The sequence below is a fragment of the Rissa tridactyla genome, chromosome 14 (assembly GCF_028500815.1).
Source record: "Rissa tridactyla isolate bRisTri1 chromosome 14, bRisTri1.patW.cur.20221130, whole genome shotgun sequence".
Taxonomy (NCBI): domain Eukaryota; kingdom Metazoa; phylum Chordata; class Aves; order Charadriiformes; family Laridae; genus Rissa; species Rissa tridactyla.
The window spans coordinates 6,957,100-6,980,751 of NC_071479.1; the positions used below are offsets into that span (position 1 = coordinate 6,957,100).

General features: G+C 42.9%; 1 protein-coding gene across 2 annotated transcripts; it reads right to left on the reverse strand.

Moving 5' to 3' along the window:
• Positions 1 to 803: 803 nt before the first annotated feature.
• On the reverse strand, positions 804 to 20,493 carry PKN3 (protein kinase N3). 2 transcript variants are annotated; one of them, XM_054220304.1, is made up of 22 exons: positions 20,281 to 20,493; positions 16,573 to 16,850; positions 15,857 to 16,005; positions 14,220 to 14,349; positions 13,955 to 14,106; positions 13,376 to 13,571; positions 12,873 to 13,064; positions 12,517 to 12,626; positions 11,885 to 12,028; positions 10,744 to 10,819; positions 9,594 to 9,780; positions 8,453 to 8,564; positions 7,477 to 7,553; positions 6,074 to 6,140; positions 5,394 to 5,485; positions 4,843 to 5,019; positions 4,691 to 4,753; positions 4,046 to 4,122; positions 3,337 to 3,479; positions 2,986 to 3,093; positions 2,327 to 2,407; positions 804 to 1,492 (listed from the first exon to the last, which is right to left on the reverse strand). In XM_054220304.1, exons 2-22 carry the CDS (start codon positions 16,814 to 16,816, stop codon positions 1,280 to 1,282), a joined length of 2,790 nt encoding a protein of 929 aa, XP_054076279.1. In that variant the 5' UTR covers positions 16,817 to 16,850; positions 20,281 to 20,493; the 3' UTR covers positions 804 to 1,279. The 2 variants fall into 2 exon arrangements, with proteins under 2 accessions (XP_054076279.1, XP_054076278.1); XM_054220303.1 differs by having other exon boundaries at positions 16,573 to 16,855.
• Between the last annotated feature and the right edge of the window lie 3,159 nt (positions 20,494 to 23,652).

Consider the following 23,652-nt stretch of genomic DNA (forward strand, 5'->3'; position numbering starts at 1 on the left):
CTTACCTCTCTGAATTCTGAAGCGCTTAGACCAGCCTTGATTTAATAATGATGACTCACTAGCTGCACTCAAACCTTATCTCCTGATTCGGCACAACTGTGTTAGTTCAACTTCTGTCTACCTCTGTTAAAGACAAACTGAAAGAGTAACAGCTGTGCGTCCCTATTTGTCATCGGTGTGATGCTTCATTTCTACATACCCTTCCTTTTTTTGCCCAACAAGCTAACATGAATTTAAGAGAAGAAAATATATCTTATCAAGTATAATTACAAAGTATGTTACCAGGCAAATGAAATCACCTTTAACTTACTGATTTTCCAGTATTAACACTGTCATTATTTAGCTATGCCAAAAAAGATACAGGATATACATGTTGATAAAATTTGTGGAGAGGCAACTTGACTGGAATCATTTGTACGTGACAGCTGATGACACCACGCAATATGTACGCAGACAACGTCAATGAGAAGGAATGAAGAAAAAAATATTTCTATTGACATTTACAAAGAAAAAAGAAAATCCTGCCTGTTGAGCAGAACATGGTCATTCCTGATCTAAAACATTCAGCCAACACCAAGGAGATGAAAAGCTGAAATTTAATTATATGAAAAGGTATCTTTATTTTCAAAAACCGAGCATGTGCAAAGCTGTGACTTCTTCATATCATTAAAAACAATAGCTAAGATTTAGCATCCTCGAACAATTAGAAAGAGACTCCTTTTCCTTAAGATATATCACTTGGGTCATTATCAAACCCAGACATCATTATCTTGGTTGTGTTAAAATACACTTCTTCTCTGGCATACACAATTATGAGTGGGAATGGGCATAAAATCATTACAAAGAGGGAATGCTGCATATCTTTTCTAGAGACTAGGTGAAAAGCAGCCATTCCCCCTGCTACTATTCAACTTTAAAAAGCTGTGCTACTTACTTAGGCTTTTTGCAAAGAGTGGCCTGGGTTGCAGAGATCATTTGATTTCATTAAATTAGGTCCAGCTTAAATTCCAAATTTCCATCTGTATTCAATGGCAGCAGAAGATACATCCAGTCAAACATTAATTACTCCATAAAAATAACTGACATCCAGTATCCCTCCAACAAATGAGGCTGAATAAAACCACAGTAGTTTAACTCAGCTTGCAGGGCACTCTCTTCCTGGGGTCATCAGCGCTACCAGTGCTATGAATTCTGTTGACTTTTCCATTGCCTGTGCGAAGTCCTCTCTACACTCTCTCAAGGTGGTAACAATCTGTTCATGTTTCTTATAGCACAGGAATCAAACATTTAAAAGGTGTCTGGAGACAAAGTCAAAGTCCTTGAAGACAGTCTGCTCCTTACGGGTTAGGAGAGCAACCTCTTCTGGAGGAGTAAGGATTGGCTTTTGTGATGTAAACTCTTCATCAAAGTTGCTAATGTCGGTGGGATCTCTTAAAGTGGGCACAAAAGGGGGCTTCAGAGTCCTGGCAAACAAGGCATCCCAATCAATTTCCTATAAGAGAAGGACATGAACAGATTGACATTAAGATTATTTATGAAATGTGAAAGGAAGAGGAAAGATTGCAGCCTCCCTTGCAACATGCCTTGTTTCTACTGAGAGAGAATTGAAAAAAGGCTAGCATAGTGGGTACGGGCCAGGTAGTACAGAGATTCCACAGAGCCTAAGGCCAAGAACACCAAGAAACAAAGTTACAGCTCAAACTATATTTAGGAGGGACAAAACTAAAGCGCAGCTGTGGCCAGGTGCTTCTGTGGACTTGCCAGCAATTTCTGCTGACATCCAAGTTCTTTTCTTACTCCAGTGCAAAGGCAGCCAGGGGCTCTAAGGCTAATAACTTCTGTCAGATGGGTAAGGACAAGGAGGAATGGTAACACCTTTGTCTGGAACCTTTGACATGAAGCAACTATGTCTTTAACCTCAGTTTCTCTTAGGATTCATGTATATCCTGCAAGTGCAGGTGCCATCAAATAGACTGACTGGCAATCACTGTCACCACTAGACAGCATCTTTCACTGCTGCAGTTTGATTTAAAAGGGATGTCTGTTGATGGCTCAGAAGGTAGGTATATTTGTACATAGAAGCAGCACAATCAGAAATAGCAAACTGGCTTTGGAAGCTTACAGATCCCAGGAAAACACACTTGGGGGATGTCATTTCAAACATGAATTGAAATCCATATTCCTGGATACAGCAATGAGATGCAACAGAAGCTACCACTAAGATCTCACTGATAACTAGTGGAAATATGCCTCAATACCAACAGAAAGCAAATCACTCTCAGCTCAAGCACAAGAGATGAGGGGGAGGGATAAGGCGAGTTCCTACCTTAAAAAAGGCCTGAATTTTTATCTCTTCTGCATCTTTTTCCCCTGCTCCCAGTCTACGCTCTGGACATTTCCGAAGAAGCTGCAGGAAATATCAGCTCAAAATTAAACAACTGAAACAAGGAAGGACAGAAATAATGTTCCAGAGAGAAAAATAAAAGGAAGGAGATGGACTGACCCCCCAGTATCTTCTCATTCTCACTTTGCAGCAAGGTCGTAATCTGATAGTAACAGCTCAGACCTATAGTTCCTTGTAAAAAACTTGCCAACATCAATACGATACCTGCTATAAACTGCATGAAGCATCTCATCTGAATTGTGCACCTGTGACTACTGGGTCACATTCAAAAACTGGATCAAGCCATCTCTGCTGAATGACTCTGAAATTCTTGCCTTCAAATAAACACTTCTTCATTTCAGAGTTACCAGCAACAAGCCTCAGTAAGAAGCCTGCTTAGTCATCCTTAGACAGAAGAACAGCATTCGTGTAAAGAGAGAGAAAGGAAAAATATGTGTAAATTGTAAATGTTTCCTTAGTCTGTGTAGGCAGCTCCAGATTACACACACAGATGCTATCCTGTCCTAATAGAGTCCCTCTGGATGCACTTACACAGTAAATGCAAATTCCTCAGGCTCCCAGAGACCCATCAAGCCCATTACCTTACGGATTATAGAAAGTGCCTCCGATGAAAGGAATCGTGGATACCGGACTTCATCATTGACAATACTGTCAAAGACTTCTTCCTCATCATCTCCAGGGAATGGTGACTGCAATTATAACATTTTATTATTTAATCCACATAGTGCCCATTCCTCACTATTAAATAGGGATGAGAATAGCAGGGAGTTGTGTGGATTAATTAGTGTTTGGCAAGCACTATCAATACGAAAAATGTAATTTAAGTGCTAAAAAACACTTGGCTACATTCAGCAAAATTTTATCTCTGGTGGTCAGGTACTACTCTCCCCAAGACTGCTTAGTCAGATCCTCTGAGAGGAAAGTGGTCTTACCTCACCAACAAGCATCTCATAAATGAGTACACCCAGTCCCCACCAGTCCACTGCCCGGGTGTACGAGATGTCCGTCAGGACTTCTGGAGCCAGAAATTCAGGAGTGCCACAGAAGGTGTTTGTGCGGTCTCCAAAACCTATTCCTGTAGGAAAAGAACACTTGCAAAATCCAGCACACATTACTAAATGGATCACATGCAATCTCACCTTCTGAAAGCCATAGATTATCATTTGATAGTTAATGTTTTCAACTGGGCAAGGGCCCTCATCAATGCTTGTAAATGCCAACAAGGAAGTGTGAAACCTGAGGCCTCTAAAAAACTCCAAATAAGAAATATACAGACAATACTTAAATAACCAGCAAAACCATGGAAACTTCCTGGAGATTCCATTGCTCATTTACTCAAGTATGTGTTTTGCAGTATCCTGTATTCTGGCTTCTTTGAGCAAACAAGCATGTTATAAATGCTTTTGTAAATTTCCTGAAGATTAAAGGACAAAGTACTCTTTCCAAGTTCACCGTGGCCAGACAGGTGAGGTTTCTTTGTTGTTTTGTTTGTTGGGGGGGTGTTTTGTTTTATTTTTAAGATGGGGACAAATACAAGTTACACACGGTCAACTCAGTAACGGTATTCGTGAATACATTACTAAAGCCCAGATCCTAAACCGGTTCTGATGGTTCAATTTTGGCTTCAACAAAGTCACTCACCTTCCTTACACAACCCAAAATCTGCAATCTTCACAAATCCTTCAGCATCTAAAAGTAGATTATCCAATTTCAAGTCTCTGCAGGCAAAGGAGAGTGAAGAAAATGGTGGATGAAGCCTGAGGACTGCCATCCAACATCTTTTTTTGCAAGAGGCAGAAACTGAATGTTCATAAAGATAACAAAATCTAAATTGAGTAAAGTTTACACTTGGTTTAAATAATGTATTATTTGGAAGATTCCCCTTAATTTATTGATATTTTTCTCTTAATGTAAGGCTCACAAAGCAGCTTTGAGCTGGGTGGAGCTTATTCCTCTGGAAAAGAGCATCCCACAACAGCATGGCTAATTACTTGACTATCACTGTAAAAAAAATAATAAATAGAACAGTGACTTACAGGTGTCCCCCCCCCGAATGCATTGACATGTCACAGAGGATTAATCACCTGCAACATGTCAGAAGAATAGCTTCTAGATGACTTTCTTTACTATAAGCATGATGAACATGATGATAGCAACAGGCGATGAGGAAAACAGACAGAAAGATTAGAAACCCCAACAAGATAGTGAGCTACAGACATATAGCTACAGGAAAAATAAACTTTCAAGTTGCTGAACTATCTTATACTTGATTCTTTGCTGCATTACCTATAAACAATTTTCTTCTCGTGCAAGAACTGGAGCCCCAAGACTACGCAGGCTGCATAAAATCTAAAAGAGAGAAATAGTTATCAGGAAATATCTATGATAATCAAGTTAAAAATTTATAATGCCTGGAAACTAGACTAATTCTAACTCACCGTGCCGTGTGCTCCGGAAAGACATCTTCATGTATGCGCATCATAAGATCACCACCCGGAGTATATTCCATCACAAAACAAGCATGATGAGGTGTCTGGAAACATGCAAACATGTTCACAAGGAACGGATGATCAGAAGAATTGACCACTTCAAATATTCTCTTCTCACAGTTCAAGCTGCCAGGATTCAAAGAAAGAAAACATCAATGTTAAAATTTGGCAGAAAAGCCTCTTTTTGAGAAAGACAGGATGGAAAAGAAAATCTTTACATCTTAAGTTAGAGAAATAAAAAGTGAGGGCTAATACATACTTATCTTACACGCTTCCAAACCTTGAGTTTTAGAGTGCTCTTCAGGTGTTATTCCACCAGAAGCTAGAAAGCAGTGCTGTTACAAGTTTCCTTATTCCTGATTTTAGTTACCCAAGCCTTAAGGTCACATTTTACCTTAGTAGTACCATAACCAGTACACGTCATACCTACTAATATTTGATTACAGGTGGGTTAATGTAGCCTCTGGCAATAGATGGTACCATCTCTAAACAAAGCTCACCTATCAATTTCATCTCTCCTAATAATATCTTTTTTCTTCAAGGCTTTGATAGCATACAGCTTCCCAGTTGCCTTGTATTGGGCCAGCAGTACCTGAAAGACAACAGAAAAGCTGTACTTCAAACAGATCTGTTATTTTCTTATTGGATTACTTTGACTCCCATTGACAAACTATTTCCATCCACTCCAGACAGTCATTCTCAAAACTAAGCTCAAGTAACTCCAGAAATGGAGAACATTTTTTCTGCTCCTTGTACTGCAGCAGTCCTGAAGGATGTCAGTGTAAGTTATATTCTTTTCACGAACAGTAGTATCGCAGCTGGCTGAGTGCTTTATGAGCACCTCGGAGCTCTCACAGCAGGCAACTATGCACACAGTTTTTGAGAATGGAACTATTCCACTAGTGATCACAATGACAATGGAAGGAATGGTAATGATGTGCTTTATGAAATGACTTAGCACTCCCTGGATAGTTTTTTCCAGGCTTTGATGCCACAAATCTTCAGGAGTTTTGACTGTTAACAGTAGTTAGCAGCTGCTTATGTCATTGGGTTTGTGTATCTGCACTACAACAAATCTCTTCCATACTGCAATGGTTTTATTCAGACTCTGAGGCAGAGGCCCATCTTCACAACCACAGTCCTACTGCCCTCCTCCACAAAGTGTACACTTATACACTACCTTCCCAAAGTGGCCACGTCCCAGCATGGCTATGCAGTGAAAATCCTCAAGCTGAACTGTCCTTTTCCTGCAAGCAAACAAAGAAGAATTGCTGAGACAATACCCAAAAGATCCTGAAAACTTACGCTTGCTGCTGCTGTTCTGCCACTGAAGAAAGCAGCAGGTAACAATAAGGTGAGGAAACTGCTTCCAGTGGCAGCAGTCTGACTTCCACCTGTACTGGCAACAGGAGTAACAATTCTGACTCTCCAAGGCTTGCTTGCTCTCTCTGTTGCTTCCTATAATAGGATTAGTTCCCCTCCAACCCTATCCTTGGGGTAGTAAAATTCATTTTTGCCTACACTCAGCAGGCTCAACAGCAATTGTGTTAATCCAGCATGAACGTGTATAGTGCTAGTAGGACAAGGGCATAAGGAGAAGTTCTTAAACAGGAATTGGAAATGAAACATGGGGAGACAACAGACATAACATGTTGCTCGAAAATAAGTAGCTGAATAAAGAGATGCTATAGAACATTGTGTCAGCCACAAGGTGTTACCAAGGAAACTAAGGCTGCAGAATTGCTTGGAAAGAATTTAAAAAAAAAAACCCAACAACCCACACCCTAAATGCTTTAAAAGAGAGCAGACACTCTGTACTCCTCCACTGAGTGAAATGAAGGGCTAAGTATCTACTCATGAAGGACTCAACGCCCTCCTTGGCCTTCTCAGAGAGAAGGTGGGAAGGTGCCTGACTACAGGGGTTTGAACATGGAACCCCTCAAAAACGATGATGAAGTTATGAACATAATTCTATGATCTGGCCTGCAAGATCAGCTTAGATAGATTTTGCTATTCATGCTTTTTTGGTCAGTATTAGTTCAATAGTATTATTATTTTTTTTTAAACTTGTCCTGTTTTTGTATACTTACTACTGTATACCCTTGCTACATACAAATTGTGTATATACAACTGTCATAGGCTATAAACAGCCTACTGTTTTATGCCTCCCTACGTAATGAAAGACAGTGTATCTTGCATATCAATAGAAATAGAAGAGTATGAGGGATGCCAAAAGTGTTACTTAGAATGCAGGCACGTCTAAATATACTACACCATAAAACTTCAAACACAAGGAAGCACTTGAAGACAGTTAAATGACTTTACCTTTTACTAAAGTCATCTATTACATTGTAGTGTACAGCCTATCAACAGGCTAAGTATTGGGGTTAATAAGCAGATAAGGCACAGCAGACATTTGGACAAGCGAAGTTCAGAGCAGACTTTTCATGGTATTGTCTACACGCAGCACTAAAAGTCTGCTGCTGAGAAACTTGAGCAGAATTTTAGACTGCATGCTCAAAAATTTCAGCCCAGTGCCTCTTCAATCTGTGACCCAAGACAGCCCATGCCATCCATAGTTACCTTGGAGATGCTGGGATTGGTAATTCTGTTAGCACAGAGCCGCAAGACTTCTCCTCAACATGCAGCCTCTTCAGACACTAGGAACAGAAAGAAAATTACAGTGTGTTATCCTCTGGAATCACCAAGTCAGATCTGAACTGACTGGCATCCAAATTTTCTCCTATGTCATGATCCAGCATAACCACAGACAACTTCTTGCAGTTGGTCATTGCCTCTGCTTGGAGGGAAACAGCCTGAAAACAGATTCTCTATGGTCACACAGAACTATTCCCATGTACAATATTTTTTTGATACAGTCAAATCCTTTAAAATAAAGGCTTTTAAAAATCTAGGATAAAACATTTCTTTTCTAGAAAAAAGGCATCTCATGTCCCAAAAAGAGTCACAATGATCAAAGAATGCAGTTTCCTCTATCACCAAAGCCAAATGAGAACGGGTAAGATGTGGTAGAACACAGGCCATTAACCATTATACCACTGAAAACAATTTTCCTGCTCCTTCCTGTCAGAAAAGTAGAGCTCTTCTTCGCTTTGCCCAGTTTCTTTAATAACAGAGAACTTCATCTGGTCCTAAAAGCGAGCCGACCCTCCTTCCCTGCTTTCTCTATGCAATCATCTGTTCTGTACTCTTGGCCTGAACTCCCAATGCTGACCTACCTCCCATTTTGCTTCTCCAAGAAAAGGAACTTATAATTTAAAAAAGGAAGGGGGAAAAAAGGGAAAAAAAAAAGAGGGGGAAAAGAAAAAAAAAAGAAAAGAAAAGAAAAGGGAAAAAAAAGAGGTGCAACACTGTCATAAAGACTCCATGCCAAACTAGCTCACTGGATTCTGAATCCCTGGAGATCAGCTAGCTAACGAGGAGGCACCTGCCTATAGTATAGTTAATTTATCCAGTAATAAACAAATAAGAAGAACAGGGCTTGAAAGAATATCAACAAAGAAAAGTCTCCCTATTAGCCCATTAGTTTCCCTGTTACCGGAGAATCTGCAGGAGACGGTGTTGATTCCTTGGAGTTGGCCATCAAAAAAAGTCGTGGAGGCTTGGGTGGTGCTTCATCAGCAAATGTAAGCTTAGCCACGGGAAAGTCGCTGCATTTGTAAGACAAAATTGAAAGAGATTGCCTTAGGGCAGAACATTGTACACAGACACCTTTGGATCACCTTTGCTATATAAGCAAAGTCCAGTCCACTGGACAACAGAACTCCCTGATTCACACCACAAGTCTGAAGTATCAACATGACATATGCTCTCCAAAATGAATGAAAAGAAAATGTGCTATTAAGTTGTTGATGGTTAGAGTCATGCTTCAACACTAGCTCTGAAACGTAGGTTTGTAGAAATAAGTCACTATGATCAAGAATTTAAAGGAAGTCTTGATTTTAATAGCAACACAGTAGTTGACTTGATTTTTTTTTCCCTAGGGCTTGTAAATCAGTGGGAATACTCTCTTTTAGAGAATGACTAATTCTCTAAAAATTAATTCTGACAACTTTAGAAAATCATTATCTAGAGAATTTTCTTCTACAGCAGATTTAAAAGCTTAGCTACGTACCTTCTGAACGCTACATTATGCTAGTGGTTGGGGGTACATGTAACCTCAGGAAAGAAGAGTCATTTTTACAACAATCACATTGTGACCTTGCATAGAGCTCGGTTAGTGAAGACATTTAATGAGTGGAATTTTCTTTCCTTTATAGTGTAGGACCAGTACATCTTTTTGTGTATATAAAATAACATTTGAAAATCTGCTTTTGTTTTTTTTTCTATATCATGGTGTTTACTTATCACCACTTTTATGCCCATAGTTCTCACTGCAGAGGAAAAGAAAGCTGCTGAAGTTCCCCTGACTCTGGAACACATTGCTCGTTAGGCCAGCAATTCCAGAAATCAGTCCAACTGCTAACAATAAATCAGAGCTAGCACAGCATATTGAACACCCCACTACAACCACATCGTTTCAGGCAGCATTGGCTTTTCTTAAAATCCTGAATTAAGTTCCACAGATACAATTTTCACATCAATATCTTCCTCCACTTTAGTAAGGTGCAACTTAATTTTAAGATCTATCCTACGCCCGTTCCACAGTGCCATCCAGCAACGCTCAGAACATGACTTACCGACTCAGTTTGGACATTGAATCAACATGACTTTGTGGGGGAACTGGAGAGAAGTCTGTGTGAACGGGATCATGAAGTGGGGGACTCAGAGTGCTCATGGAACTACACGGAGGAAGGAAACTCATCATCAGGCGACCCCAAGCAGCAACATTTATGTTCATTTGAGGAGCTCGGAGAAATTCCTTCCCTGGAGGAGTTAGAGTCAAAACACCAGTGAGATTACAATGCATAAATTACAATCTAATATACTGTAAAATTATCATTTTCACCCAAACACCCATGGGTTACTCAAAAAGGTAGGCCACCCTAGGGAGAATGTTGTTTTTTCAGGGAAGAAAGTTTAATAATGATGATGATGAAACAGACCTACTACTTTGCCTACATTCAGCTCTGTATAATAACAATCCTCAAACAGAAATTGCATAAAACATTAAAAATTTATTTTATTCTAAGTCAGGTTTTCCTCTATTTCAACACTGCATTTTAATCATGCAGCCTGTTAACAGAAAAGTTTCTGTTTAACAGAAAGTTTCTGAAAATATCTTTAAAAAGAGTAAAACATTTGGGATGTTTTCATTATTTTTACTACTTCCTGAAGAATATAAATACAAAAATCTCATTTATTCCTCCTCATTTACAGACCCCTCAGTGTGTAAAGTCCTACCTTATTCAGCTTCACAAGAAAGAATTTGCAGACAAAAAAAGAAAGTATGCAAGTTATTCCAGTCCCTAAACTATTAATCTGAGATGCCAACTCTAAAGACTTGACAGACAATCTGAAGCCTGTTCATGCTACAGTCTTCTGTAATTCAGAGTTTTCCAGAAAACCTTCCAATAGCTGGTTAAACCAATTGCTGGTTAAATTAGTACAGCTTGAGTCCTGGATCTTGCTGAGAAGTCTGTTAAATAACTAGTAATTATATCTTCCTAACAATGTTTATTGTGAATAGAAACACCGCAACAATATCACATTACACACCATGCTGCGGAAAGGCTGCCTGCACTCTTTGTGACTGAACAAACACTCACGTTCTAATAAAGCCCACCTACTTCCAGTAATTAGCAAGCATTTGTCTCACAAATTTGATGGGATAGGAGTGCCCTCACCTACACATGCTAGATAGCGAGCGTCAGTTCTCTAGCAGATTACCTTTCTGTTTGGGGAAAATGCGTTTCTGTCGCTGCAGTCTTGGCTTTCTCTCAATGACAGGATTACAGAACATCACCTGTCAGAGAAGCAAAGAGGATTTGTCAGGATACTTTGTTTACACCGTGAACACAAAAACTTTCACACGTGCCTGTTCTCTCATCAAATTCTCCATTCATATCTGTTTGGTAAGTTAGGAGTCACTGCCACAGACAGACTCCAGACTGCGTTATTCTAGCTTCAACCTCTAAACACCTGTTACTTCAACTGTGGTTTTAGATGTTGGAATTTTCTGCTACCTGAAATGCAGAAAACCCCCAAATTATGACCAATTCATATCCCAAACAAAATGAATCTAATTTGTAAAACCATACATAAAGAACATAGCCATTTATAGGGTAAAAAAAAAAGTAATGAACATAGCCATTTACAGAGTAAAAAAAAGTAGTAGTCCATGGCACAGAAGTAAAAAAAAACCAACAAAACAAAACAAACACCAACCTCACAAAAAACCCAAAACCAAAAAGCAACCCACACCATCCCCAACAAAACCAAACCACAAAAAAACCAAGAAGGCAGGGAGAGGAGGCAACTTTGGGTACATGAGGTCAAGATCCTACTTCTGGAAAGATAACCACAGGAACTTTCATCACAACACAAAGAAGAAAGTGCTGAGGCTTTTAAGGGATTATCTGGATGATCTCTTCATTGATGGTACTTCAAATTCTTTTTTATTAGCCTCAGAAAGATGATAAAATAAGCATACCCAAAGGGAATTTGGATCTCTGATTCTACATTCTCTGTGATTCAAATCTGACCATTAAGCCATACGCTTAATTAAAGTATCATCGATGAGTCATAATGAAAGCAAATAAAAACCAACGGATTTCACAGCACACACACATATAATTACAGAGGAGGAGCTGAAGAGTCACTCTGGGCTATGGCATGTGCACATCTACTGTATCATGTTGTTCCTTATTCTTATATGTGATTTTGATGCAAAAGGATTTCAGGTGTCATTCTACCCTTCTAGATTATCGTTCCTTCCATTCCTTGTATCCTGGGTTGAACAACTGCTTTCAGGGCAGGCACCCTAAACAGAAAGAGTTCTCTGAAAAAGAAACAAAGCTGACATTTATACCTCTGCAAAAAGCATTCCTTGGGGTTCGAGAGAGAGGCACATCCCGTGACGTTCGTTATCAAGGAAATCATCCAAACGTAAAAACTTCACTGCACATAGTTCTCTCCAGTCTCTCCAATAAATTGCAATTTCTAGCTCACGAGACTGGTGGGATGCATGAGTGGTGGGGGAGGAAAAAAGAAAACAGAAGAGTTACATACTGCCCCCATGCTCTGGAAATGGCGCACACATTGTAAAAAAATAAATCAGTAAACTAAACAGTATGCATAAGAAACTTCTTTAATCCTTCTGTTCCTGCTTTCTCTGGTGTTTTCTGATTTTCTTAGTTACTGACCCTCTTGGAGATGGCTGTCTTGGCTCCTCATTTCAGAAATCCCTGAGAGAGCCACTTTGCTGGTAAGATGAAATAAAACTGCTCAGATAAGGAGAGAAGGACAACAGATGCTGTTCAGGCTGAATCTTTGCCAGAGATGCACTGCCTTCAGGGGAAGACTAAGATAACTGGCACATAAAAGGACACAAGGACAGCAGCAATACACAGTTGAATCAAGTGGAATGGCAGCTAAGTGAGCAAATCAGGTAAGATGACATGAAAAACCAAAAACAACACAGGGAATCTGGGGCAGACTTACCCGGTCCAGCTCAATGACAAAGCTCTGGTCCCATGCCTGGTTATTAACTGGTCCCCAGTTTGTTTGGCCAACCACTTTATTGTCCACTTTGAGCACAGCAAGGACCTCATCTGGACAAAGGAGAAAACACGGATTATAATCTTTTACCAAAGAAAATCTCTCACGCTGAAGGTGAATACCCCAATCAAACGTAATTTCCAGGACAGTATTAGGAGGATGAGGTGTAATGCAATCCATTCTCTCTCTTCATTCTGCAGAAACTAGGTTTCTTATAATTACACTCATACCAAGCTAACCTAGTACCTTGATGAAAAACCACCGTGCTCCCATACGCCACTCACAAACCCCATACTCACTACATGGCTCTTCATTCCGCAGGTACTTTCCTGCAACACTACGGCCATGGATGCTCAGGCCAACTCGTGTTCGGGAAAGAGACTTCAAATCACTTGGGCTGCCACAGACAGGAGAAGAACTAGTCATTCGGGAACGTCCTGGAACATTTTCCAATAGGTCCTGACACCCCATCAGTCTCACTTCCAATGTTCCTGAGGAATTTGAGGAGAGTAAAGAATATTCTTACGTGAAAGATAAAGTGATTCCAGTCTGCTTGTCCTCACAGGTGTCCAAGAATTTCTCAGATTCGTGATTGCTTGGTTAATAGGTCAAATCTACCCTAGATTAATAGACTACAAATCCATATGATCAGAAAGCTCTGACTGGCCTAGAAGAAGTAAGTCCAATCCATAGAAAATCAAATGTCCATATAACAAGGGGCGTTACAACAATGAGAAGAAATGCAACTCATTTTTTCCCCTTTGTACTCCTCACAACAACATGCCATGCAGGATTTACGTACCTGTAAGGGCTGTAGGTTTGATGACTGAAGTGGGATGGATGCTGCCATGCTGAGCTCCCAGGGAGGAAGTATTTACTAGTTCCTGCTTGATGAGTGCTCTTTTTGGGTGATCAGGAGAAAGCTCACGAAGTTGACATTCCAAGGACAAGCGCAACAGGTCAATCTTCTGAGAGGACTCTTGTAAACGACCCTGAGCCTAGCAATAAGAAGCAAAACAGAAAGCAGGCAGAAATTTTCAGCGTACAGCCCCAGCCAGGCACTACTAATCCTTTATGAACTACTACAGTGAGCTTCAAAAAAAAAAAAAAAAAAAAAATAGACCAGATAACATCTTACTAATAAAGGAACAAGACAAAATACTTTCCCATAGATTCCGACCACTTCTGACATTCCCGAGAAATTTCACCAAAGCAAGGAATGTTATCCCTAGAAGGGACAGTAATTCCAATCAGTCTGTCCTCACAAAGAGACAGGACCTTCACAAATTAATAACTCTCGGTTAACTTTACTCATTCATGCTAAATCACTAATGTTGAGGCATGAAACGACCCTCTCAAAAAGGCCTGAGTAAGTGCTTACCTCAGCCAAAACCTTGCGATCCTGTACACGACTCCCTCCTAGGATCTTCAGAACATTTTTTGCCCCCTCAGCAACAGCAGCTTCAATGCGCAGGTGATGTCTCAGCTCCTCAATATGCAGCTCCAAAGCACTAATGGTGGTCCCCATCCTCACTGGCCATTTTGGAGAAAAAATATGGCAAGGATAAAAATTGGCTGAGTATTCTGGATCTTGGCGCTTTGGCCACATCTGTTCCAGGCTGTATCAGTTACTTAAAACACCTTACCTGTTGGATCTACTGTATCTTCCATCCCTCCTGCTGACTGAGATACTTTAACAATGTGCATGCGGATTATTTCAATCTTTGTCTTGCTGTCCTGAAGCATCTGCTGAGCTGTAGCCAGCAGTTTCCGCTCCTGCCAAAAAGAAAGCATGTGCAGAGAGAGAACTGTGCTCATTAAAAATGGATTACAATGATGTGTTCACATATGAAGATGAGGTGGTATCTGCAAAAAGGGTCATAAATGATTCTGAAGTGGCATAAATAAGCAGTTCTGTAAAGGAGACACGGCTGAGGCTCAAGGACTTTGAGATCACAATCTCCATCTGTAGAGGGAACGGGCAGGTCAAGGACATGTCCAGTTAATACCAAACCTTACAGTCACTGAAACTTGTGGTGCGCTGGTCAACCGTACTCACAGTGTTTGTGAGGAGAGGTTTTGAACAAATAAAAATATCACAACCCTCTACACTGCTGGTCTTACTGAATTAAGCTTCATAATAAGCTTGGATTTTTTTTCAATTATCCTTTGACTTTTAAATTTGATTATGCCAAACTCAAAAAGTGGGATGACTATGAAACCAGTAAACCTCTGAAACTTTTTTTCACATGAAGATACCACATGCTGTGCTCTATCCTAAAAAACATAGTGATATCAAAACATCACACCAACTCAGTGTACAATACCAACGCTTTTTTAACTTTCTTTCCTCAAGTCAGTGATTGAATGTACCTCTTCTACCACCCTCACTACCTTCCCAGGCTTACAACAGTTCTTCTAGAGATAGCACTTCTATCATGCCACTTCCTACAAGATACTTTCCTCTGGCTCGAATCTGTCTCTAGAGTCACTATGAGCATTGAGGTTAGATGCATTAACGCCTCTATGTTGTCATTCAGCCAGCTAAGTTAAGCATCTAGACCAAAGAAATGATGTAGAGTCTGTAGCTGGTAGGGAGAGGTTGGTCCTTCCAAAGGCCCATTCATCTGTTCAAGAACGATAACACAAGCTACTCTGTACGTACCTAGCACTTTCCACTGAGACTACAAAAGGATTTACATGGTTAAGTTAAAACAACTTGATTCCCAACTCTCTCACTAATACCACTAAGCAACAATCAAGAGAAGAAGCACAATCAGCATCTGCCAAGTAAGAACTGCCAAAAGGATCAAAACTGCCAGACTATGCCCATCTGTCTGGTCTAATAACTCCCCTCTAACACCAATCACCACCAGATGCTTCAGAAAAGGACATAGGCAACCACATCATGGGCCAAAGTGGAATAAACTACACTTTCAGAAAAGCCTTTTCCTAACATCCAGTAATTATAGATTGGCTTACGCTCTTGGCAAATGAAACGTGCGCCATCCACTCCTTTTTGATTCCTGATAAATTCCTGGAATCTGTAACAAGTTGCAGTAAGTAAAACGCACAATCACAATATTACTTGTCCTGTGCAGTAGCAAGACATGCTGTCACTACGCTGAGCATGAAAATGCACAGCTAGGATTCATTCAAGTAAGCTTTGTAAATGAATTTCTTTCACACACCGATTACCAGAGAGATTTTTTGTGTATGGACTTTAAATACAAATTTTGATCCACGAATACATGTTTCCAAATGGTTGCTTATTCTTGGTTACCTTGGATGTTGAATACATTTGGATCATGTTCTCAGCTCCTTGTTTCACTTTCATTTCAACATGCAGCTGCTTTTTCAGAGCTTCAATCTTCCTTGCCATGGGGTTTGGGTCTCTTTCCCAGAGACAAGGATCTGGAGATACAGATCCATCTGCACAAACAATACAATCAAAACCATCAGTCATCTTTTCTTGTGTCATTTCACTGGGTCATAGATGGGTGACTCTATAAAAGAAGGTTAGGCTATAAAATAAGGTACAAAAAGGTCTTGTCTATGAAACTGACTGCAAAAGACTTTCAAATGAAGCTCAAGCTCATAGCCATGAATATTTCTTAGTTTATCAGTGAAACATCCTAACAAGCACTCTGCCAATTTTACACTCATTCATCCTGTAAAATACCTGGATGTTCAACTGCCCAGAAACTCTATTCAAATCTCTTAAATTCACCTACAGCCTGCTCCTGAATACTGTCCACACCCAGCACTCTCAGCTGGTCTTCTCCCTCCACTGATCTCTCCTCTTGCCTCTTTTCACCTTTATTGTCCCATTCTCAACTGTTTGCTGCACAGATCATTTCATCAGCTAAATACCAACAGAAGAAACTCCCACTACTTGTAAGCCCTCAACGGAAAAATACACTCATATCAACTCAATATATATAAACACATTGAAGCACTATAACACAATTCTCCTGTCAATCATGACCTAAGACCTACCTGTCTTACTTTCCTCTTTGTCTGTTATTACAATCCTTGCATTAAGCTCCTGAAGTTCCCAATGCAGTTGCTCCAGTTTTCGGTTGGAAGATTTCAGCACATGCTCTATATGAACAAGATTCTTTCTGTCTGTTGTCGCTTTGCGCAGGTTTTCTGCTCCCTCTTTAATCTTCAGTTCTTTCTGTATTGCACGGCGAAGTAGTTCCTTCTCACCCTCCAGCTTTTGCTGGAAGCTTGGATCCATTAAGTTCACACCATTGCCCAGCTGCAAGAGACAGCTGCCCTGCAAACAAGCAGTGTTGGTCAAGAGGATTTCAGAGATAATGCAGTTCAACCATTTTTATTATATAGCCATAAGATTCCACTCCTTCATTTCATTTAGAAACTGCTTCACACAAATTCTGAAGCCAACCTTTTCACCAAATTTTCAAGAAGATGAGACACACACTTAAATTGCAGAATACAACTTTGATCTTAACATGCCTTAATTTGGTTTCAAACCATAATGGAGAAAAACCTTCGTCCTATTTGTCTCCTTGATATTTAATGTCTACACACATCTTTGTTCTCCAAGTATCAAAGTCCAGCCAGTATTTGCCCTTGTTGTGATCAACACTAACTTTTACTAGTATGATGTAGTAGATATAGATTTTTATCTGCATATGTCTTGATGCTGACTGTTCAAAGACACAACTAACTGTTAGGGCTTACGCATCTCAACTAACCGTCAGAGCTTTTTAGGAACGTCACAAGCATGCATTAACTCTCAGCTGTTACCCCTGAAGAAGAAAAATGTAAAACCTACAGCTGTTTCTACAAATGAACAAGCAAAAGAGGAAGCTTAACTTTCTGCTGTATCTGAAAAGGGAACCAAGCTGTTGACTCAATCTCTATTCCACTTGTGATTTACAGGATATAAGGCTGTTTTAAAGCACTGATTATTTTGAGTTGCATTAATAGCATTCAAGCTTGTTCTGGGCTTTGTTTTACACTTTGTTTTACACATTTGCAATATTACTTGTTCTAGTGATGTACGCCTCATCAGTAGCTCTGGACAGAGATGATCTGTTTATAGACTCTGGACATACACAGTATAGGCAGTAGCAGCAGAGGTATATCTCACTGATCAAACAAGCACTGAACTCAGACAGGAGCTGGGAAAGCTTTATCCATGAGGATGCTACCTAACACCGTAACTAACAGACCCAAGCAAGAGGTTATGCTTTTCTCTTCAACAGGCAGAGTGGCTTTAAGGCATTCAGAGCAATTAATATATTAATAATCTAACATTAACAACTCATCATACTCCCTTCTTAAATGCAAAAGAAACGGTTCACAGTCAAACTCCGCTACACTAACCAACTTAATGTCATACAGCACGGCAGTGACTAAAGACAGAACTCAGGAATCCCAACTTGTTTTCACACTCTTTCATCAGTTGACCACATTTCCAACAATAAACCACACTGGTTTTGTGTTACTTGTGTACGTTATTGCACTTTAAGAGCGTGCTGTGCATCCAAAGCCTATGTCACTCACACAGAAACAATTATTTAATCATATTAGTATATTTTGTTACACACCTCAAACATCTGAAAGACCCAACCAAACATCCTCAATCAGTTTTTGCTATGATTTTAGTCTAATAGCAAAATAAGTAAAAAAGAAGAAAAAAAGTATGTTAAAGTTGGCCTAAAACCAAGTTGGGTCTGCAACAGATACGCAATAACCAAAATAGGAGCTGTTCAGATCGGTAACAAAACAAAGAGGTTCAGATTAACATCCTGGTTCCAGGAAGTTCTCGCCCAATTAGTAAAGCCAGGAACTAAGCCAGAGCTTTGAAAAACATCCCAAGTTTTCTGAGGAAGAACTTGAATCATGGAGTTCCTGAGTCACAGGCAACCTTTACTAGCTGTAAGTTGGAAAATCAGAAAGCTCTTTATCCAGTCTGCAACAAGTGACTAAAAGCAGTTTGCTCTTGCAATTCTCACTTAAATAATTAGAAAAAAAGCATACAGATACATATCCAAACTATGCAAATGGATGCAAGCAATCCACCCCCTGGATCCACCCAGAGCAACGGAATGAGTAGTGATGCAACAGTAATACCAATAAAAAATGCTGAATATGGAGGCCTGGGTTTTGATTCAGAGAACAGGTACAGTCTGGGCAGTTCTCAGGTCAATTGTTCTACACATTACTCTCTGCTAAAAGCTAGTCTGAATGCTAGTTAATGCACCATGCTAATTTTCTAAATATATTTAGAATGTGAGCATGGTGTGCTTTATCAGATTCTTCTCCTCTGTGGATGAGAGCATGCCATAAGATTAACATTTTTGCAGCACCAGGAACATAAAATATTCTATTACTGAGGAGGATGGGAAAGCTGAATTTGCATTTGGGTTTTTGCATTTTGCATTCTGACCCAGGAATTTCAATAGGGTGTGGGGATACTGCCACAGTCCATGCTGCAGCTGTTCTTGGGTTCCCAAGGAAGGTCATTCCTTCAGGGTATACCTCCAACACAATCTCAAAACATGCTTACAGCTTGCAGAGACATACCCAAGAGATCTTAAATTAGCTTGCTTTTGGTACTTATAGTGGGGCTGCCAGAACTCACCCAGGGCTTCTGCCAGACTCATGTTGTACCAAAGTGTCTAGACTGCTTCCTAACTAGCAAAAGTTTCAGTAGTATCAAAGTTGTGCTTAGTCTTTTGGATTGCAGCCCAGGGAGGTCCCGTCCCATCCCCTCATTATACCCAGCCTGGCAACGAGCTTCACCTGCACAAAGCCCAGAGCAGAGCTGACCCTTATGGTTTCACCACTGACACAGAAATTGATTTACAATTTAATTTAATGAGCTAGCCATGAGAAGGCCATCCCCCCACAGCCCACACATGTTCACCAGGGCGTTTTAAATCACGTATTTCACAGCAACTTTGTGCTGTAGGGACGAGGCCTGCGTCGGACAGACTCACACTAGCCACATTCACGCTTTATGAGAAAAAGCCACTGCAAGGTTTGGAAAAAGGCAATTGCAATCCTGTCTGGAGCCAGATCCCGTTTCCAACTGGCATAAGGGCTGGTAAGGGCGGATAGCAGCGAGCCCAGGAGAGCCACAGGGCTGGCAGCGAGTGCTCTTTGTGCTGGTCTCTCCATCCCTTCTTTCCCAGATTAGGCTTGAAACGCCTCAAGGAAAGAGGGCAGGGCATCTCCTCCACTCCGGGGAGCTTATTCCAGAAATGAATGTTTTTCCCAGCACGGAGGCTGGCTGCCCTCCCCCGGCTCCCGTCTGCCAGCCCCGCCAGCCGCCTCGCCTCCCACACCCCCTCGGTACCGAGAGGGGATTTCCTCAGCGGGCACCAACTCGGCCCGAACCCCATTTCCCCGGAGGCGAGGAGGGACATTCTGAGGGGATCCCACCTGCTTCGCACAGCCTCTCCCACCTCCCCGGGGCGCGGCCACGGCGGGAGGCGGAGGAGACAACGGGAAGCCCCGCTCCCCCCGCCGCCCTCCTCTCCCTCCCCGGGGCCGGGGGCTACCGGCGGAGCAGGGAGCTGTGCTTTCCCGGCGGGAGAACGGAGGGGGCCCCCAAAAGGGCGGAGGGGGCCACCCAAGAGGGCCACCCAGGAGCCCGCTCGCCTGAGGAGAGGCTCGTCCCCGCCCGCCATGCTGGCGGACCCTCCGAGCCCTTGGCGTGGCGCTCACCTGCGGGGTCCCCGCCGCCATTGCTCCGTACGGCACCGCCAGCAACCGGCACTTTTTTCAAACTTCAGCCTTCCCGGGAAGCGGCCCGCCACCGCCAGCGCCCTCTCGCGGGGTGCGGGGCCGCGAGAGCTGCCGGCGGGCGGCCCTGAGGGAGCGGGCAGCCTCCCTTCCCCACACGCCGCCCGGCCCTGCCCCGCGGGGTCCTGGGCCAGCCGCGGCTCCCGCCCCCTCCTGGGAGGTCGTCCCGCTGCCTTCGCCCGCCCTGAGGGGAAATGCGCAGCCGAGAGCTGGCGGCGAGGTCTCGCAGCCCGCCCGGGATGGCGGCGGGAAGGAGAGAGGCGCGACAGGCCGGACGCTGAGGAGACTGAGGTACCTCCCGCTTCCCAGCGTGGACATCGCCCTCCGCCTTGGGCTTTAGGGGGTGATTGTCCGCTATGGGCATAAAAATTGTGGGTTCGTGCCAAAGGGATGGTGCGGGGACAAACACAGTAGCAGATCGCCGTAAGTCGGGCCCCACTCGGTTCCTGACACCTCCTGAGGGAGCTGAGCGCTGTGAGGAGAAATCCCTGCGGCTGGCCCCGGCCTGGGCTCAGTTTGCTGCGGTGGGTCGATCAGGTGGTTTCCAATTTTAGTTCTCCAGATTGACTCCTAACTGGCGTTTTTTCGAAAGGGAACGAGCAAGCTGCAACTTCCATTTAGGCAGTATGCTTCCCTGGAACGGGGGCCATGCCCGTCTCCAGTGCTGGTTTCTGACTAACTTCTTCTCTGCAGAACTGCCCCTCTACATGTAGGATCTGGGGTTTCAGCTGAATATTTGAGTGAAAAAATAACCCAAATGCATTGGCAAGGCTGGCAGTAATCCCCCAGCTATCATGAGTGAAAAAACACGATGCTGCTGTACTGCCGTCGTGTCATGCAAAACTGATATGCAGTGTGCCATAGGCCCAGTGTTTAAAACAAGTGAAAAAGATCCTGTTGCTTATTTCTTGGTGAAGACCGCTGCTTGTAAGACCTCTCTCAGAAATATTACATAATATTATTATCTCACTAATATGCTTTTTCAGTCCTGGAGCAATATACAGCTTTGAGTCAGAAGGCATGCAGAGGTAATAATAGTCTTCCCGCATACAAATTTAGAACTATACTAATAAACGGAAATGTTTTCCTTTTATTTAATTAGAACAGTTGGGTTTTTTCCTAGCATAAGCATTTTGTAAACGATCTGCAACTGAATAATTAGTAAAAGGAAATCACCAGAAAATGTAAAATTTAAATCTAGCTTCACTGAGTTGAAGTAATAAAACCTTAAACTTCTCTAAAACCTTTGAACATGCTTTTGTTGTTAATAAAGTAAGCGCATTAGATTTATACAAACTCTTAATATAAAGCTGTTGCTGTTTGTAACATGGTCCAGGACCTGTTTAGTGTTTAAGGAATTATTTTAATTAGCCTGATTGTTCAGTGGAAATACTGGAAGGGGGGAAAGTCAAAGCAGTAGGTGTGGATTGAGTTTCGGAGGAGCAGGGACACCATGGAACCTGCAGCGGGCACAGCCCGGTCCAGCAGATGGGGATCAGGGCTCCGTCAGCTGGAGAGGGGTTTGGTGGGAGACCTTGGCAGAGCTGGGTTTGTCCCTGCGGGGTTCACACAGCGGGTCTGCCTCTTTCCTCCAGGTCTGGTACCTTCCAGGTGAGGCAGGGGGAGGGTTGGGGGGACAGTTTGGGGAGCCAGAGTGGTTGGCTGAGGACCTTCTCGTTGAAGGAGCTCCCTCAGCCTGGGGAGGGGATCAGAGTGATCCCGAAGGCGAGGAGGATGCATCCTCTGGATTGGCAGCCCCCTGTCCCCTGGTCAGAGATGTCCCTGGCCTCCAGCATCCCAGCTAGGGCCTCAGCCCATCCCACGGGCATGGTTCAGCTGTCCCCTGCGGATAGAGGGGGGGGCCAGAGCGTGGGATCAGCAGTTCTTGCCCACCCGGCAACCTCTGTCCCACGGGAAAATGGGCGTCACAGCTGGGAGCACACGACGTGCCTGTCTAGCTCTTCCCGGATCCCACAGGGCACGACTCCTCCGGGTGCCGGGGACACTGCGGGGCCTGGGCCAGCCCCCCAGGTGCGGCGGTGCTGTCGCCGGGAAGGGGGAGGGTGTGAGCGGCCTCGGGGGCGGGCAGGACGCGGTTTCCCAGCCCCCCGGGATCGAGCCGTGCGGTCTCTTTCGGGCGCCTCCCGGAGGGGGTGCCGGGGGTGAGACATGCCCTGCCGGTGAACCGTCAGCCTCCGCCCTCCGCGAAACCCAAGGAGAAGGGACTTGTGAACGAATTACAGTTCCAGGAAAGCCTCTCGCCGTTTTGCCTGCGGGTATGCGAGCGCTTGAAATGGGAGGGAGAAAAAAGAGCAGGGTAAGGACGCCCCTCGCTTCCCAGGGCCCTCCGCCTTTCACCGTGGCCAGCTCTCACGTTTTACGCTCCTTACAACCCTCCCGGGTCAGCAGGCAGGAACACCTGGGGGGAAGCGCTGCTACAGCCCGTGTCGGGGGCTGCAGGAACCCTGCCGGTAGCTCCCGGGCGGCACGGTGCCGCGGGGAGCCGGCCCCAGCGGGCACGGCTCTGCCCCGGGGGAGAGCGAAGCCCCCCCGGCTGCGCTAAGCAAAGCTAAGGCTACTTAGCAGGCACCGGGAGTTATGTGTCTTACAGGACTCCCTTCACTAGAGTACCTTCACTCAGAGAAGGTGATGATCAAGAGAAAAAGTCTTAGAAGTTTCCATTTTTAATCTAGGAGAGGGAGGGCAAGAGATTAACCATAAATCTGTTCCCCGGAGGAAGCAAGCGTCTTGTTTCAGAGTCACTTGTGACCTCCTGTCATTCTTATCGCACTGGGCACCTGATATCCATAAGAGAAGTGAGCACTATCAACCTCACCCATCAAAGACGATGCTGAGTTTGGGACTAATAACTGCTTCTTTTGACAAAGACTCTTAGAAATGGTAACATCAAGTAACAGTTAAATGTACTTTAATTCCTTCAAACAGAAGGATATTGTGAAGGTACATCAGAGAAATTATTTCATTGAGTTCAGTCTCTTAAAAAAAAAAAACAAAACTCATGGCTTCAAAATTGAGGAACAGTATCCAATAAACAAAAGTAGTATCGTTATGCACCTGTTTTAGTGTGGTACAAAGAGAAGCTTACAGATTCAAATGAATGGCATTAAATGACTGAGAAATCGATTCAGAGAATGCTTGTTTACAGGGACAAAAACTATGTTGACAAATATGAATAAGCACACAGATAATCTGTTTTAAAAAACCAAACCTAACTGTATTTACACACACATGTACTTGCTCTCCTTCTGCACCAGAAATTACAGACAAAAGATT

Coding starts and splice junctions, on each gene's coding strand:
- PKN3 (XM_054220303.1), bottom strand. CDS start 20,301: ATGGCGGCGGGGACCCCGCAG. Junction 6,141..7,476: donor CCAATCCCAGCATCTCCAAG/GTAACTATGGAT, acceptor GTTTGCTTGCAG/GAAAAGGACAGTTCAGCTTG. Junction 4,123..4,690: donor GAGAAGAAAATTGTTTATAG/GTAATGCAGCAA, acceptor CTTTGCCTGCAG/AGACTTGAAATTGGATAATC.